Source organism: Labrus bergylta, chromosome 1 (genome assembly GCF_963930695.1).
Source record: "Labrus bergylta chromosome 1, fLabBer1.1, whole genome shotgun sequence".
Taxonomy (NCBI): domain Eukaryota; kingdom Metazoa; phylum Chordata; class Actinopteri; order Labriformes; family Labridae; genus Labrus; species Labrus bergylta.
In genome coordinates, this window is record NC_089195.1 from 35,303,557 (window position 1) to 35,319,000 (window position 15,444).

Consider the following 15,444-nt stretch of genomic DNA (forward strand, 5'->3'; position numbering starts at 1 on the left):
ACTGTGACTGGAGAAACTGCCAGCTTCACTAAAAGCTTTTTAACTCTTGGAAACAGCTCATGAACGTATCTTATTCATCTTCCTGTCTAACAGCTTCCTTTTTATGTGTCTATTTTACTTCACAGTCTGTAGAAATCACGGAGAAAAACTTTTTTCTGCCGATGCTTCAGGGGGTACCGATAGCCTGCAGTTGGTTCAATCAAGGAACTTGCGTAAATCTGTAATGCGTTTAAGGAACATCTGTAAATATGAAACTACAGAAATAACCTGGGTTACATTATGTTAATGATTTCCAAGAAGTAGCTCTTTATTACATTTACGCTTCACGTGTTCCTATAATGAACCAGAAAAGACAAAACAAACGCCGGCTTTAGAGAAGGCCTTCAGTTTACTAAAGCTGGGCGGACACTGAAATACAAACACAGATCTAATGACACTTCAGTTATATTTTTATTCTTCTCTCCTCAAGATGCTCCAACAGATTGTTCAGTGACTGTGAGTCCTGCTGGTGAAATCAGAGAGAACAGTAGAGTGACTGTGACCTGTAGCTGTGATGCTAACCCAGCATCTGAATACACTTGGTACAAGAAGAATAACAATCAACCTCTCAGTAGAGAAGCTCAGCTCGTCTTCAGCTCCATCAAGTCCTCTGACTCTGGAGAGTTTTCATGTAAAGCTGAGAACGATCTGGGAAAGCCGACCTATAAATGGATCTCTATTGATGTGAAATGTGAGTGAAACACTTTAAACAGCAACATTCAACATTTGGAGACTTTCCTTACTGACCTGATTTCTCTGTAGTTTCATAGTTTGCTCACACCTTGATTATCCTGTCTGTTAATGACTTTCAAATCTTCAGAAACCTTTTCACTAAATGCTGTTTTCATTTAAAGGTCAGTTATTAAACTACGTCTCTTTTTGAAGCATGAAAGCTTCCCTCTGTGTCAGTGAGTCTCTCTGCTGAGACCATGGATGGTTAGAGATCAGGGCTGTAGCAGGAGGATCATCAGTATTTATCACTTTCAAAGATATGTTGTTTCAAAAGGATTTTAACTCATAGAGAAGTTCACATCTCTACAGCTTTAGACTGAGAGAATGTCAAATAAAAGATATTGATTCTAACAGGACATGAGGACTAATGCTTCACAGCTGGAATAATAAACTTAAAAAGGCTATATTTCTAATATTTTAAGTTTTAGACCACTGAAATAAACTCTGAAAGATTTACATGTTCATTCTATGTTTAAAATAGACTTTTATCCTCCTCCAGATGCTCCAAAGCTTCCCTCTGTGTCAGTGAGTCCCTCTGCTGAGATAGTGGAGGGCAGTTCAGTGACTCTGAACTGCAGCAGTGATGCTAACCCAGCAGCTAATTACACCTGGTACAAGGAGAATGGACCTCTAAACCTTAATCCCTCAAATGCAGGAGCACAGCTCGTCCTCAGTTCAGTCAACTCCTCGGCCTCTGGAGAGTATTACTGTGAAGCTGAGAACACGCTGGGGAGAAGGACATCCAAACACATCTCTATAAATGTCAAATGTGAGTAAAACACCTATTATTTAAAAAGTGTATCTACCTACCTAAAAACCCAACATCCCCACTTTTTCCATTTTTTAGCCACTCAAATGTTTCGCTGAACTTTCCACATTCCTACTCTGCATTTATGTGGTGTCGGACACATCGGAAGAATTAGCTTCCAATTGGAAAATACAGATGAACGTCTGCTCAAGTCGGAACAACAATTCAGAAACCCAACTTGCCGACTTAACGTCACATTTGTCATCATTCAGACTCAACCTACCTAAACTGACCGTTTCAACCTGTTAATCACGCACTTGGTTTGATCAAGCCACCAAAACTACTTGGATAGGTTCAGGACACATTCAGTATGTTCACATGCTGTTAGAGATAGTCGATAAATTGTGTTAGTACGACTAAAACTGTAATAAATCAGTTCCTGTGGGGGCGCTGGAGTCCTATCGATGGCGGTCTCCATGCTGGAAATGCTGTCTCACCCTAAATTTCAGTCAACATAACAGGCTGAGAGCTGGAGCTGAGGCTTTAAACCTCTTGAGAAACCCTTATATGGCGCCTGCTTGTCAATCAGGTCAGCTATGCCTTCACCCCCCGTACAGTGTGTGCTGATTGAGACATGAGCTAAAAAGACATATTTGTTTTTTTTAAAAGACGATGTTCACAATTTGGCCGTCTTCTTTGAATGGGTGTGTATGTGACTTCCTGTGCTCCTGCAGACAGCCTCTAGTGGACACTCGAAGAACTGCAGGATTTTGCACTTCAACATCTGCTTCATTTTTCAAGAGTGGAGGTTTCTGCTTAGGACAGACTGATGATGAATATATCTGAATGCTTTTTTTGGTCACCATTTCCCAGGGGGAGGGAAATCAGTGGCTGTTGCTGGAACAATCACGGTTGTTCTCCTGGTTATCGTGTTCCTCTCTGTCCTCGTGTGGATCAGGTGAGCTGCTTCGTTTCACTGAATCATTAAAAGTCAGTCATATCTAAAAAACATAATTCATCATACTTTTAAATTCTTCTCACAAGACAAAAGAGGGCTTCCAATGAACCGTCTGAGGCTGAAGAGAGACAAGAACACACGGAGCAGGTGAGAATAGTTCTGATTAATATCTTAGTACTAAATAAACGCTGATTCATTCAGACTGCTGTGTTACTCAGAGGTCGTTCATCCAGAAGAGTAAATGTGCTCGATATGGTCCGTCCAATAATCTGACCAAGCAAATATTTCACTCAGCCGACTGCTCAGAGCTGATCATCCTACAAGTACACAATCATTGCGTTAGTTTCTGCAGACATCATGAACAGTAGCTGCTGGTCATTAGAGAGCGCTAGGGCACCGCCAATCACTCCCCAGAAGAAGAATTTGTTTTAAATAAAGGCCGTACATACATGAACAATTTTAAAAGGAAATGTTTTGTGGTTATTGAGTTAAATGTTTAATCTGTCCAAAGTTACTGATTGGAGACGTGTCTCTTAACTTGGGCGCTAGACTCCAGCGCTCCGGGCCTCCATTGACTCTCATTATAATTTGCACATATTTACTCCGCTTCAAGACAAAAGATAGGAGTCTCAGGTAGCGCAGGAAAAATGTGCTCATTAGCGTATTACACACCACCAAAAGGGGGCAGCAGATGGACATGTCCCATGAACTGAGAATTAAAGAGCGAGTCATGCAGCGTCACTGGTTCAGAGCATTGAATGTTTATTAAGATGGATCAGAGCAGCAGACCAGACTAGCATGAGTCAGCAGTTTTTAAAGTTTGTCTCCACAGAGTTTATGAAACATATGCCTGTAAGTACGAGTAAAATAAATCGTATCGTTAAATTACCGCAATGCTAATTAGCTTACTGGCATTTTCCGGCATGTGTTAGCATCAAGCTAAAGAACTAAGATCGCGGTTCATCTTAGAGAACTTATGCCCACCCTGGAGTACAAAGCACCAGCCAACACTGATCATGAAGCATGTTTTATATTTGCTGATGAGAAAGAACATTTCATATTTGTCCGATAGAAACAAATTCCTGAGGCTGTCTTTGAATTTTCCTCCTGTATAAAAACATGGACGTCGTCTCAGTGATGTCACCCACTGGTTTCTGAAGTGAAATGTTGAAGCTCACTGATGGTGGTTGCCATATTGGAAATGCTGTCTTTGAGTGAACCTAGTAACAAGCAAAAATCTGGAGCTGAGGCGGGTCTTATGCCTCCTGACAAACGGCTACAACACGCCCACCTGGGAGTCAACTCAGCCACGCCCCTAATTATGTTTAACTGTTAGCGTTCATAAAATAAAAATGGTTAAATCCCCCCCTTCTACACTGTGTGCCAACACTCAAAGTATTTTAATAACATCATCACCATAACTGCTGTTGCTGTGGCCTTTCCTATCTTGGTTGCGGTCCTCTGCTAGAATTCACTTTTTAAATGAAAAACCTCCACATGGTAAATATGCAGCTCAAAGTGATTTTGTTCACCTAATCAGGGACAACCAGAGGAGCAGGAAGACCTTCAGTATGCCAGCATACACTTCTCTAAAACCCAGGAGCCTCTGTACAGCAATACCAGACCAGCTCGGCCCCCCAGAAGAACGGAGCAGCAGGACGTCACTGAGTACGCTGCCGTCAAATTTACCAGGAACAGCACCGCCATGAGGTGAGCAGCTGAGAAAACATTAAACTCTCACTATAAGATGAAAGCTGTTTTCGCTCTTATCTTCCTCTGATGTGTTTGTACTTTAATCCTGTAATGGACGTGTTGGTAACTCAATTCTTTTAGTTAAACTTCATGTTGATCAATTTTCCCCTTCAGAACCAGAAGTAAAGAACCTGAAGAGGATCCAGCTGCTCTGTACAGCACCGTCAACAAAAGCCGATGACCTCGACAGGCACTGTGTTCACACTCTGTTTTAGATTTCATATATTTGAATGTATGCAGGTCGCTTTTGATTTTACAACACATGTCTTATGAACTGCTACTTAAAGATTATACCTTTGTAATGATTTTAACGGCCTGATAAATGTAACATAAAGCAGCCTCGTTTTTTACCTCCAATCTGTCAAATCTACCACACATGGGAAGTATTTCATGACTTAGACTGGGTGGTATGTAGGGATGTGCGCCATTAGCATGCTAATGCTAGGTACCAGATCTGCTCGGGTGGTCACATCTGCTCGGGGTCTTGCGTCTGCTTGTTTACATTACACAATATGATCGACTGTACGCCTGTATAATGATGTAGCACATGCTCAGAGGGGTTTCACTTGGTCCCCCCATTATGTCTCTGCCTCATTCAGGTTGAAGACAAAACGTCACAGGGACGTAAATATCGCAGCTTGAAACGGCAGTCTGAACAGGGCTACAGAGAAGCAGACCAGACCTCTGGTTTCAGAGAAACAACGTCTTTTTGTTCTGTTGAAGGTCAGAGCAGGAACGTGGAAAAACATTGACCTCTGTTTTCTATAGAATACCATCAGTGGCGAATCTAGAGTCTGTTGGGGCCCTAGGAAAAAATTAATTGGGGGCCCCTCCAACCCGTTTCAATCATCATGTCCCGACGCTTCCTGTCTTTTTTTTAACTCACATTTTTCCTGTTCTGACAAAGGTTGGTTTGCAAAGGAGAGGGAGTGCTGTCAGATAGGGCCCCCTTTAGGGAGGTATCCTACTGTCGTTGCAAAATTTTTACATTTTGAGCCACTGCTGTGGTTTAAAGTTTGTCAGCCCTTGGAGGCCCCCTACTGGCCTGGGGGCCCAATCAGCTGCCTGCCTTGCCTGTTGACAAACAGCTCCTCTGAATACCATCGACAGAGACGCTCTTAGACTGATGAATAAAAGTCTTTGAATGTATTCTTGTAGCTTTTTGTGTTATTTTTGTATACGGCTGCTCTTTGTTTGTCTGAAACTTTGTTGACTCTGCTGCTGCCTGATTGGCCAGGATGCTCCTCCTGGTTAAATACAATAAAATAAAATAATAAAAGGTGGATCAGAGATTTGTGAGTGAAATCTTCTGAGAAATGTGACTATTTATTTATGTTATGTCTTTCTTAAAACCCTGAGAGGAAGATGTTAATCATGACCTTCATCTGATACATACGTCTGCACTTTTGAACTTTAATCGGAGGGAAACTCGTCTCACTGTGAAGTACAAAGACCCTTCACTTTTATCATCAAACATCTGAGGTAAACCCTTCTTCTTCCTGTGAGAGATATCTTCATGCTGAGTGCGCAGATTTTTAAGTTCTTATCTCATCTTTAAGTAAGCGTTTCCTTTAAACTGTGTTTCCACTCATGTAGACTCATTCTCATCAGAAAGTATCTAAAACAAGAGGCCAAGTTGGAAGAAGACTTTAATAAAAGCGGGTCGTCGCTCTCTGCACCTCCCTCTAATCTACCTAACAAGAAATAAAACTAACCTACAGACAACAAGAGAGCTGAAAATAAGACTGCTGGATTTCATTCAGGAGAGATAAGTACAAGACTCAAAGCCTTATTGTACTTCATTATGTGTTTTATTCTGATTTTAGGTTTGGCATTGTAAACATATGTTTCCCACTTTACAAAACTCCTTAATTTCTTAGTATGATGATGTATGTCTTACTAAAACAAACTAATGGGGGCGCTGGTGGCGCAGTGGTTGGTGCGCATGCCCCATGCATGGAGGCCATGGTCCTCCAAACGGGCGGCCCAGGTTCAAATCCCACCTGTGGTTCCATTCCCGCATGTCATACCCCACTCTCTCTCTAACTGATTTCCAACTCACTGTCCTATCTCTGCAATTAAAGGCACAAAAAGCCCAAAAATAAATCTTTAAAAAAAACAAAACTTATTATTTTAGTTTCCTTTTGTGATCTCTTTTTAACTCATGAACATTGAAGACCCTTAAGTCTGGTTCTTCCCTCAGCTGTAGCCTTCACATCAAGTCCAATCTTTTAAACTTGTTTCCTTCCCAGTTCGTCCCAACAGGTTGTTCCATGCAGGCTGAATGTCTGGTTGTGGGTTAAAAAGCTCTGTTTCACAATAAGGAGTAAGTTGATTAATGTAACTTTAAAACTGATATATCACTCTATTACTGACAAGGATTACACAGGCCCATAACTGTCCAATGTTTCAAAACAATCACATTGATAACCAGGAATCTACCCTCAAGATAAGACGACTTTGTACACGTCAAAATACCTGTCATGTAGGGTCACATGGTGCATTCATGTGTTGTCGGACACATCGGAAAAACACGTTTTCGAGTTGTAAAATGCACATCAACGCCTGCTCAAGTTGCAACAACAACTCGGAAACTCAGAAAAGAATTAGGTGCCCGACTTTCCGACTTCCACGTCAGAATCTCTATGACATGGGGGGCAAAATATATCATATATATCAGCTCAAATATAACTCATAACAGTAAATGCCGAGGGACAACAGATGGAAATAAGCTAGCTAAATCTGATACAAAGCATCTCTTCTCTTCTTAGACTAATGTTGTTGTTTTGTTTTTTTTACGCTGTCCCTGATTCTAAACTAAACTAAACTAACTAGCATTTCTCTGATCTTCTTCTTTGTAGCATCAACGCTGTTTTGTGCTGTTGTCACAACATTCAGACTTTCTGAACTGAAATCACACGAACACACTGAAGTCGGAAGAACGACTTCCCAACTCATAAACTTGGATCACCGAGTAGCACCTGAATGCAGCAACAGAGGTATTGTCCCCAAATCAGACATCACACACCTGTTCTATTTTTACTTATAAAACACAGCACAGTCTACTTGATGAAACATTTGTAAACAGCACACATTTTAAAATCATTATACGTACATATCATTGAAATACCAGGTCCTGAAAATATTTTTAGCTGTCAGGGCTTGCTCTTATTCTGACTTCTGCATAAAAAGAGGAAGGGCGAGTGTGGTCTTTTTTCTGTTTAACACAAGTTAACTATATATTTTTTTTAAGTGTCTTAACAGACCACATCCTCATTTTAAGAAGAAGAAATGTTAAGTGACGACCTCACACCAGTGTGTCTCATGGATGTGATGAGAGGAGCAGCTATGAGTTTAACAGCAGCAGCGAGTGGATTTGTCGTCTTCCTTCTCTCTGTGCCAGGTAACTTACTTCCACATTTATACTTCAAGGCAAAGAGCAGACTTTAGAAAGTCAGAGGAGATGTCATTTTAAATTCAATACAAAATATTGAAGTTTCTGTCACGACTGTTACTGTTTATAGGAAGTCCAGCAGACTCCTTTAACCTAAAATTATAAACTTTAAGGATCATGCACCATTTGAGCTGGAAGAGTTGTGTTGAGATGTTTTCTTTAAAATAATTGATCTGCATTCCTCCAAACTGACCGTTAGCATGTTTTTGGTCCCTGGTGGAGGGTGGTGCCCCATAGTTATTCATTCTGGTTGATGATTTATGTTTTTCAGTAGATATTAGAATGAAAGGTGTTGTTGGTGTGCATGTGTGGAGGCCAGAGCAGGCCCTAACCATTTTGGTGCCCTAGGAAAGATTTCAGCGGTTGCCCCTTAAATTGTAGACAGTTTGACCACTAATATATTATATTCATCCACTTAAAGAAAACTGGCATACAGTTTTATATTTAACATTAATTATTTATTTAAAAATAAAAAATACTTTAAATAAACATGAATAAAATGGTAATAACTCTAATATTTTTTTATAAATCAATACAAATAACTAGTGTACTAGAACAAACAATATCAAACAGTGCAGGGAGCAGAAGTGGACACAGACGGCCCAGGAATGGATTTAAATATTTTGATTGCATCTGGAGAGAGAAGATGAGCATTTGTGAAACGATGGGCATTTTATAATATAGTGTGAACACAAAATATTATTTCCTCTTCAGAGCAGAACAGAAACCTCAGCATAGTTTTTCATGTGAGCCAAAAATATTTTCCTAACCAGACCTACAGCATGCACACAGATCTATTCAGAGAGAGGCTTCATGCACAAAATGCATTTATGCTCTTAGACATCAATACTCTAAAGGCAAGAGCTTAAAACTATTAATGACAACAGGAGGAGGAAAATAAACATTTTTAATCGAGTAGGGTGAAAGTTAACGAAGTACACAAAGATGTCAATAAATATAAAAGTAGGTTTTGTGTCCCAAACAACATTAGAACAAAAGAAGAAGTGTATTTCTTAAAGTGGTTATTTTCTTAACATGAATAATCTTAACCTAATAAAGTGGAAATAACTGATGTTAACTGGAGCTAGGAAACACAGACGTTACTATCATCCATCCATAACAAGCTAGCTTAACTACAACAGATAATTGATCCGTGCAGCACGTTACCTCTGTGTCTTTTTCACATTTTTTCTCCTCTTCTTCTTTTTCGTCCCTGGGCTCCTGAGGGCTTTGTTGTTGTTTACATTATGGTCATTTAAAAACGTGATATTAATTGTTAATTAATTGATATTAAGTATGGTCAGTGTCACTCAATTCTAATAAGTCACCTGCCCTCGTCCTCTACAACGAGCAGCTTTGTTGTGATGAGCCGCGTCAAGCAGGAGACAAGAAAATAGAGCCTTTTTAAAAATGTGATAGTTGTGTTTTCATGGCTTCTTTTCTATCATTATTAAAGGGTAGCATGGAAATCATATTAGATAAATAATATTTAATGATATTTAAACACATTTTTCCTTCTATTTCTTTTTCTTATCTTCAAGTTTTCTGCCGCATTCATATGGGTGCCAGCGGCGCCCCCTATGGATGATGGCGCCCCTAGCATTTGCCTATACTGCCTATGCCATGGGCCAGCCCTGGTGGAGGCTGTGGTTCTCCGGGCGGGCGGGCGGGTGGGTTTGTGTCTGTGGCCTGTGGTTCCTCTCCTGCATGTCCTTTCCTGCTCTCTCTCCCTCCAGATTCTGACTCTGTCCACTGTCCTGTCTCTGGATAGGGGCGTAAAATACCCTAAAATAAGCCTTAATATATTTTAATATCAATACTTATATATATTATTATTAGTAGTAGTATATTGTTAATAACTGAATTGCTAAACATCTAATCCCACAAGTTTGAAAATGCTGTCTCTCTCTTTATTATCTACCCATCACAGTTTTTGCTCACACCTCATTTCTCAGCAGATTCCATTCACACTCTGCTGTCGCCGCATCACGGACAGGAAACAACTCAGCAGAGCAGACAGTTTAGTTCTCATGTACTCCACCCTTCTAATATTTATTTATTTTACCTCCTGGTCACACAAAACAGTTTTAAACACAAATGTTCTCGACACTGAGACCCCTGGCTGCACCCTCTATATCATGTCTTTATCGTCTTTAATAGAGATCAGGTGTACGTCTTCAACTGTTGCTCCGCCTCTTTTCCCTTTTGCAGTAACCTCTATTAAGAACAGATATCTGTATATTAATGCAGAGTCTGTACATGCATGACCATTTGGGTATATGAAGCGTTCTGCTGTCTGGTTGGTGGTTGAGTACTATTGACAAATGATGTTTGAACAGTCTAAGATTGTGTTCACACCTTGCATTGTCATCCCTGGGTGATCTTATAACAAGTGGACAATACCTTAGTACAGGCGTTCAAACTTTGCATGGACAGAATCTGTTGATCTCCCAGGTTTTAAGTTGAGTGGGCGGTCCTAAATGCTGCAGTGGACGCATGAGTGTTTACACTATCAATCCAATGTGAACAAATGCATGCCACACCATGTCTGTATGTGGTCCGAGCTGTCAGAACTCATCCTCAGGAGGCATTGGGGCGCGTTCACACCGAGCATTAAGGCTATCCACTTGTCATCAGATCAACAAAGACGGATGTTAATGAAATGTGTGAAGCGCCTCTTTGGGTGTTTTCACATCTAGCCTGTTTGGTTCAGTTAAAAATATCTTGAGTCTGTAGCAAGTTTGTGCTGGTGTGAAAGCTGTCAATCAAACCCTGGTGTAGACCAAACAATCATATCCGGATCACTTGAAAAGGGGGGTCTGGGTTCACTTGTTTATTGTGCAGCTTATAGAAAAACAGGAAACAGTCTTATTTGTAATTAAACCAGCTAAATTAGCCAGTATCTCAGAGAATTATGGGTAGGTTTGTTCACCTTTCACGACCACCACAGCAGAATGAAGAATCATGTTAGGCAGACTGTAAATAGTAACTTCTGCACAAAGAGACTTGACCTTTTCTACTTTATTAGGATAGCTGCTAGCTTTGTCTCACTCTGACATCAGGTGTAGTCGTACTAGTTGAAGCACCTCCACTATGAATGAAGGTTTGACTCATGATGCTGCTCTTACTGTAACTGTGGTTCTTGATGTGCTCTATTTTACAGTGATTCAGGGTCAGGCTGGCTGGGGAGTGACTTACTCCTCTACTGAAGTCTGTGCCTTAAGAGGATCAACAGTCGTACTAAGGTGCACCTACAGCTACCCATCTACTACTGCAGTTCAGAAGTCCTTCTGGTTTACTAAAGTCCAGGATGGAGAACCTGTAGATCTGCAAACAGACTCACAGTACACAGGTCGTGTGACCTACAGCTCTAAATCGAAGGACTGCACTCTGACAATCACAAATGTGGGAAATAGTGACTCAGCTGTTTACAAGTTCAGGTTCATAACAAACCATCAAGGTGGAAGTTATACTGGTGATCCCGGAGTCACTTTGTCCCTCACAGGTAATGTTTTCATTCATTTGTTGATTATTTTAAAAACAATAAAACAACAATATCAATGTCTTCTTTTATATTTGTGCATATAAATATAGACAGTGTGAAATTTCCTCTCTGTTCTCTCTCCACACATCCAGATCTTCATGTGGGCACATATAGATATTCTTCTTCTTCTTGGGAATATCTGACGTGTGTCAGCAGTTGTACTCTCCCTCCACATTCCTCCTACATTTGGTTCAAGAATGGAGAGAAAATCCCAAGAAAAACACCCTCGACTTACTCAGCCTACTTTAATAATGCAGACAGCTATTCCTGTGCTTTACAGGAACACCAGGATTTCCCCTCTCCTCCAGTGTGTGAGTTAACTTCACAATCTGCTTCGAACAAAACAACATCTGGTGGTGGAGACGTGTAACTACTTGTTTTTTTTCTCTTGTGAGTTTTTACTCTGTTTTAAATGATTTGTTTAATTTTCCAGGTGTTCGTGGTGAAACCTGTAACAGAGTGAAGTACGATGTCAGAACCATCTGTGCACCCAAAGGCTCATCAGTGGACATTTATTGTACTTACAACGGTCATGAAGCGGTCACTTCAAAGTTCTGGTTCAGTCCTGAACATAGTCAGCATTGGTATCAGTCAAATCGTGTTCAGGTCTCTGAAAGAGAGAGAGGACACTCCACTCTGAGAATCTCTGACCTGAGAGAGAGCGATTCAGCCCAGCATCGTTTCAGCTTTACAACAAGAAGCTTTGAATGGAGGAGCAGTTTACCTGGAACAACTCTGACTGTCACAGGTACTAATGAACGCAGAGCCATGGAGACACACAAACACAGAACCTGAACTCATCACTATCAGTTTGTACTCACTGTTTTATATGAACAAACAGGTCATGCTTGTGTGTTAATGATAAGAGAGCCTTTGTGATGAATGTCACCACTCAGCGTCTTTTACTTTAGAGCAGTGGTTCTCAACTGGTGGGTCGGGACCACAAAGTGGGTCGCAGAGCCGTTTTCAGTGGGTTGTGAATTTGTGTTTGGAAACATAAAGTGTGCCAAAAAGTCTATGAGTGCTTTAAACATGTTTTGTACCATCTGAGGTCCAAACTGCACAACATTTAAATACATCTCATTGGTTGACAAATATCAGATCATTTGGTTTACACTTCCTCATAGTTGATAGTCGGTCCTGAGGTGAGACCAGTTGAGAACCAACGATTTAGAGCAATCCAACTTTTTAGCAGCTTCTCTGAGTTTTTTAGTTTTAAATCTTTGAACTCTTCAGGTAGAAGCTTTTGTCCTTTACTTTTCTTGGGAAAACAATTTTTATTTGAAGAGCCCCAATTCTTAACAAACGTTACCTGAAGACAATCTGAAGAGGGGAAGCTTGTTTAGGCTCGGTTTTACACCAAGCTGTAAAGTATGTCAGACAGAAATGATCATAATAGAAAAGACGCCTAATTTGTGTGTGCTGACTGAGTCAGACCAAAAAAAGGCATTTTAATCCAAGTTCTCTGTTGGAGCTCTTCTGTCAGAATAAAGGCTGTGTGGTCACAGACTCTTAGTTTTCTTGCTTTGACTTCTAGATATTGTGGAAGTTGAAATGATGTGCATCTAAATCTAATCTCTCTCTTTTTAGAACAGAGACAATTCACTTTTTTTCCTCCATATCCAGCGTTACAGGTTCAGGTTAAAAGGATAAGAGCCGGTCAGCATTCCATTGAGGTGGAGATGACGTGTCACAGCAGCTGCAGTGAAGTCGGTCGTCTCTCATACGTCTGGTTCAGGAACAAACAGAAAATAACCGGAGCTGTGACTTCTACCTATAAAGGCTCGTTTTATCTTGAGGATGAAATCTCCTGTGCCTTAAACGGACATGATCGATTCCCCTCTCCTTCAGTGTGTGAGTAAACTTGACTAAATCACAAAACACACTTAAAGACTAACGCCACAGCACACTTACACTTTAAGTTCCCTTAAAACCCTGCTGGAATGTTATAGATTTAAAAGTCCAATGTGTAAAATATTTCCTGAATTAAATTTTAAACTGACCTTAGTATATCATCAGACATTGAGGAAACAAGCGATGTTGAAGTGGTGTGGAACGGCAAACCAACAGGTGTTGCAGCGATGGAAGCGGGCAAGAGAAGTGGTTCAGATAGAAGTGATTGTACCCGACCTAAAAAGCCTCTGCATGTTTCTAATAAGCTCCACGAGCAGAAACGTGCTCAAACTAGGATCAATATTGGAGATGCTTTTGAAAAATGGAGAGAGGTTAGAACACAGAAAGGTTTACAGACCCATGCAGAGCTGGATAAACACTGAAGCTTCAGAGTCCACCACATGGTGACCTGAGTGAGCATGGACTCTAGAGAGGAGGGGGGGAGAGACAGCTCTCTACAATGTTTAGAATTTGGACTGCAGTACCCATTTTAAACACTAGGGGTCAGAGTTACATACTGCTCCTTTAACTCTGTTTACAAATGAGTAATATTAAACTGCTCGGTAACAATTTTCAAATGATCACAACAGAGTTAAAACAGAATCTGAGTACAAAAGCAACCAAAGATTAAGCTTCAGTCTCGTGAAGATATCAGTGATGAAGCAAAAGCTAAAACGATTAACACATATTCAATGTTTAAGAAAGAGACTCCTCAAGATAAAGTGGAATTGCATGGCCTTTGTTTAACAGTTTGTTACATAGACTGCACAGAATTGATGTCAAGACAAAATAAAAAAGAAGTAAAATCAGGCTCCATGGTCAGCACTTTACAGTCACTGTGACAGAAAGATGAATCAAAAAGGAACATAAAGACATCTAGATAAAAATGAACATGTATCTATGATCAAATGTTCTTATCTTTGAGTAATGTCTCCTGATGTCTTCCTCAGATGCTCCAAAGCTTCCCTCTGTGTCAGTGAGTCCCTCTGCTGAGATAGTGGAGAACAGTACTGTGACTCTGACCTGTAGCAGTGATGCTAACCCAGCAGCTAATTATACCTGGTACAAGGAGAATAACAATCAACCTCTCAGTAGAGAAGCTCAGCTCGTCTTCAGCTCCATCAAGTCCTCTGACTCTGGAGAGTATTTTTGTAAAGCTGAGAACGATCTGGGAAAGCCGACCTATAAATGGATCTCTATTGATGTGAAATGTGAGTGAATCAACAACTATTAAAAGCAACAAAAAGATGATTTATCTGGGAGCGTTTTTACACTCACGACAAGTATTACTATAATTCTGACATTTTTTGTTCTCATTTTTTATATCAATCTTTTTATTTTTTTATTTTTTATGTATCATCAGATCCTCCAAAGCTTCCCTCTGTGTCAGTGAGTCCCTCTGCTGAGATAGTGGAGGGCAGTTCAGTGACTCTGACCTGTAGCAGTGATGCTAACCCAGCAGCTAATTACACCTGGTTCAAGGAGGATGAAGACTCACCAACAGCTTCAGGACAGATCTTTAACATAAACAACACAAGTCCTGAACACAGTGGGCATTATATTTGTATCGCCCAAAATACCAGAGGACGTCATAACTCCACTGTACATCTGACTGTTTTGGAAGGTAAGCTTCACCCACACTGTTTCACAGGTCATATGACTCTATGACAGGAACAGCGGTCTAAAGGAATAACAACACTCTGATTCAGTCGGGAAGGCCACCCAATAGACCTCCGTAAAGGTTCTCCATTAGTCAGTCTCTTGGTATAACTAAAGACTTCCTCGATTGAATTCTTCCCAGGACGCCTTCCAGAGACTCCGAGAGGGGTTCAGTTTAGTTCAGTTTAGTTTCTTAGGATATCAGGTTAAGGTTAGGCTGACAGTACCTCTGCAACACTGAGGCACGAGGGGAAGGCGGACCTGGATTACAGCAATGCTGCAGCTTTTCTTCCTGAGGTCCACAACACCCATTACAGTGTGACTGTGTCATCTTACAACTTAAAACCAACATAACACTCATTAACATAAACAACATTCAATACACAGCTTTCATCCTAACACATAACATTACAAGACTAACAGCAAGACAAAACATGAACACAATGACAGGGCGAGGACAGCTTCTAGGAAATTATGATCATACGATTGTTCAATCCATGGCAGTGACATTTGAACCCGTTCAGTTCCTCTGTACACAATCTACTGATGAGTTAAAGAATATATATACATGTACCTGCAAAATGCATCTGCCTAAACATACACACACATAAACAATAAGCAAATAGAACAATCAAAGAGTTACAGGAGGAACATAAATCAAATAA

At 40.5% G+C, this 15,444-nt stretch overlaps 2 protein-coding genes across 2 annotated transcripts; both read left to right on the forward strand.

Annotated features, from left to right (window-relative positions):
- The first annotated feature begins 968 nt into the window (after nucleotides 1-968).
- LOC136179249 (sialic acid-binding Ig-like lectin 6) lies at nucleotides 969-5,155 on the forward strand. The gene is made up of 6 exons (XM_065955072.1): nucleotides 969-975; nucleotides 1,271-1,540; nucleotides 2,393-2,477; nucleotides 2,564-2,624; nucleotides 4,018-4,187; nucleotides 4,344-5,155. The coding sequence occupies exons 1-6, from the start codon at nucleotides 969-971 to the stop codon at nucleotides 4,408-4,410; spliced, it is 660 nt and encodes a 219-aa protein (XP_065811144.1). The 3' UTR covers nucleotides 4,411-5,155.
- Nucleotides 5,156-13,311: 8,156 nt separating this feature from the next.
- On the forward strand, nucleotides 13,312-15,173 carry LOC136180446 (B-cell receptor CD22-like). Its single transcript, XM_065959960.1, has 2 exons — nucleotides 13,312-14,331; nucleotides 14,484-15,173. The coding sequence occupies exons 1-2, from the start codon at nucleotides 14,058-14,060 to the stop codon at nucleotides 14,786-14,788; spliced, it is 579 nt and encodes a 192-aa protein (XP_065816032.1). The 5' UTR covers nucleotides 13,312-14,057; the 3' UTR covers nucleotides 14,789-15,173.
- Nucleotides 15,174-15,444: the final 271 nt, after the last annotated feature.

Excerpts from the sequence above, each read along its gene's own strand:
- LOC136179249 (XM_065955072.1), top strand. Across the intron at positions 1,541-2,392 it reads CATCTCTATAAATGTCAAAT|GGGGAGGGAAATCAGTGGCT; the intron begins GTGAGTAAAACA and ends ACCATTTCCCAG. Across the intron at positions 4,188-4,343 it reads AGGAACAGCACCGCCATGAG|AACCAGAAGTAAAGAACCTG; the intron begins GTGAGCAGCTGA and ends TTTCCCCTTCAG.
- LOC136180446 (XM_065959960.1), top strand. The coding sequence starts at position 14,058 with ATGTCTTCCTCAGATGCTCCAAAGCTTCCCTCTGTGTCAGTGAGTCCC. Across the intron at positions 14,332-14,483 it reads GATCTCTATTGATGTGAAAT|ATCCTCCAAAGCTTCCCTCT; the intron begins GTGAGTGAATCA and ends ATGTATCATCAG.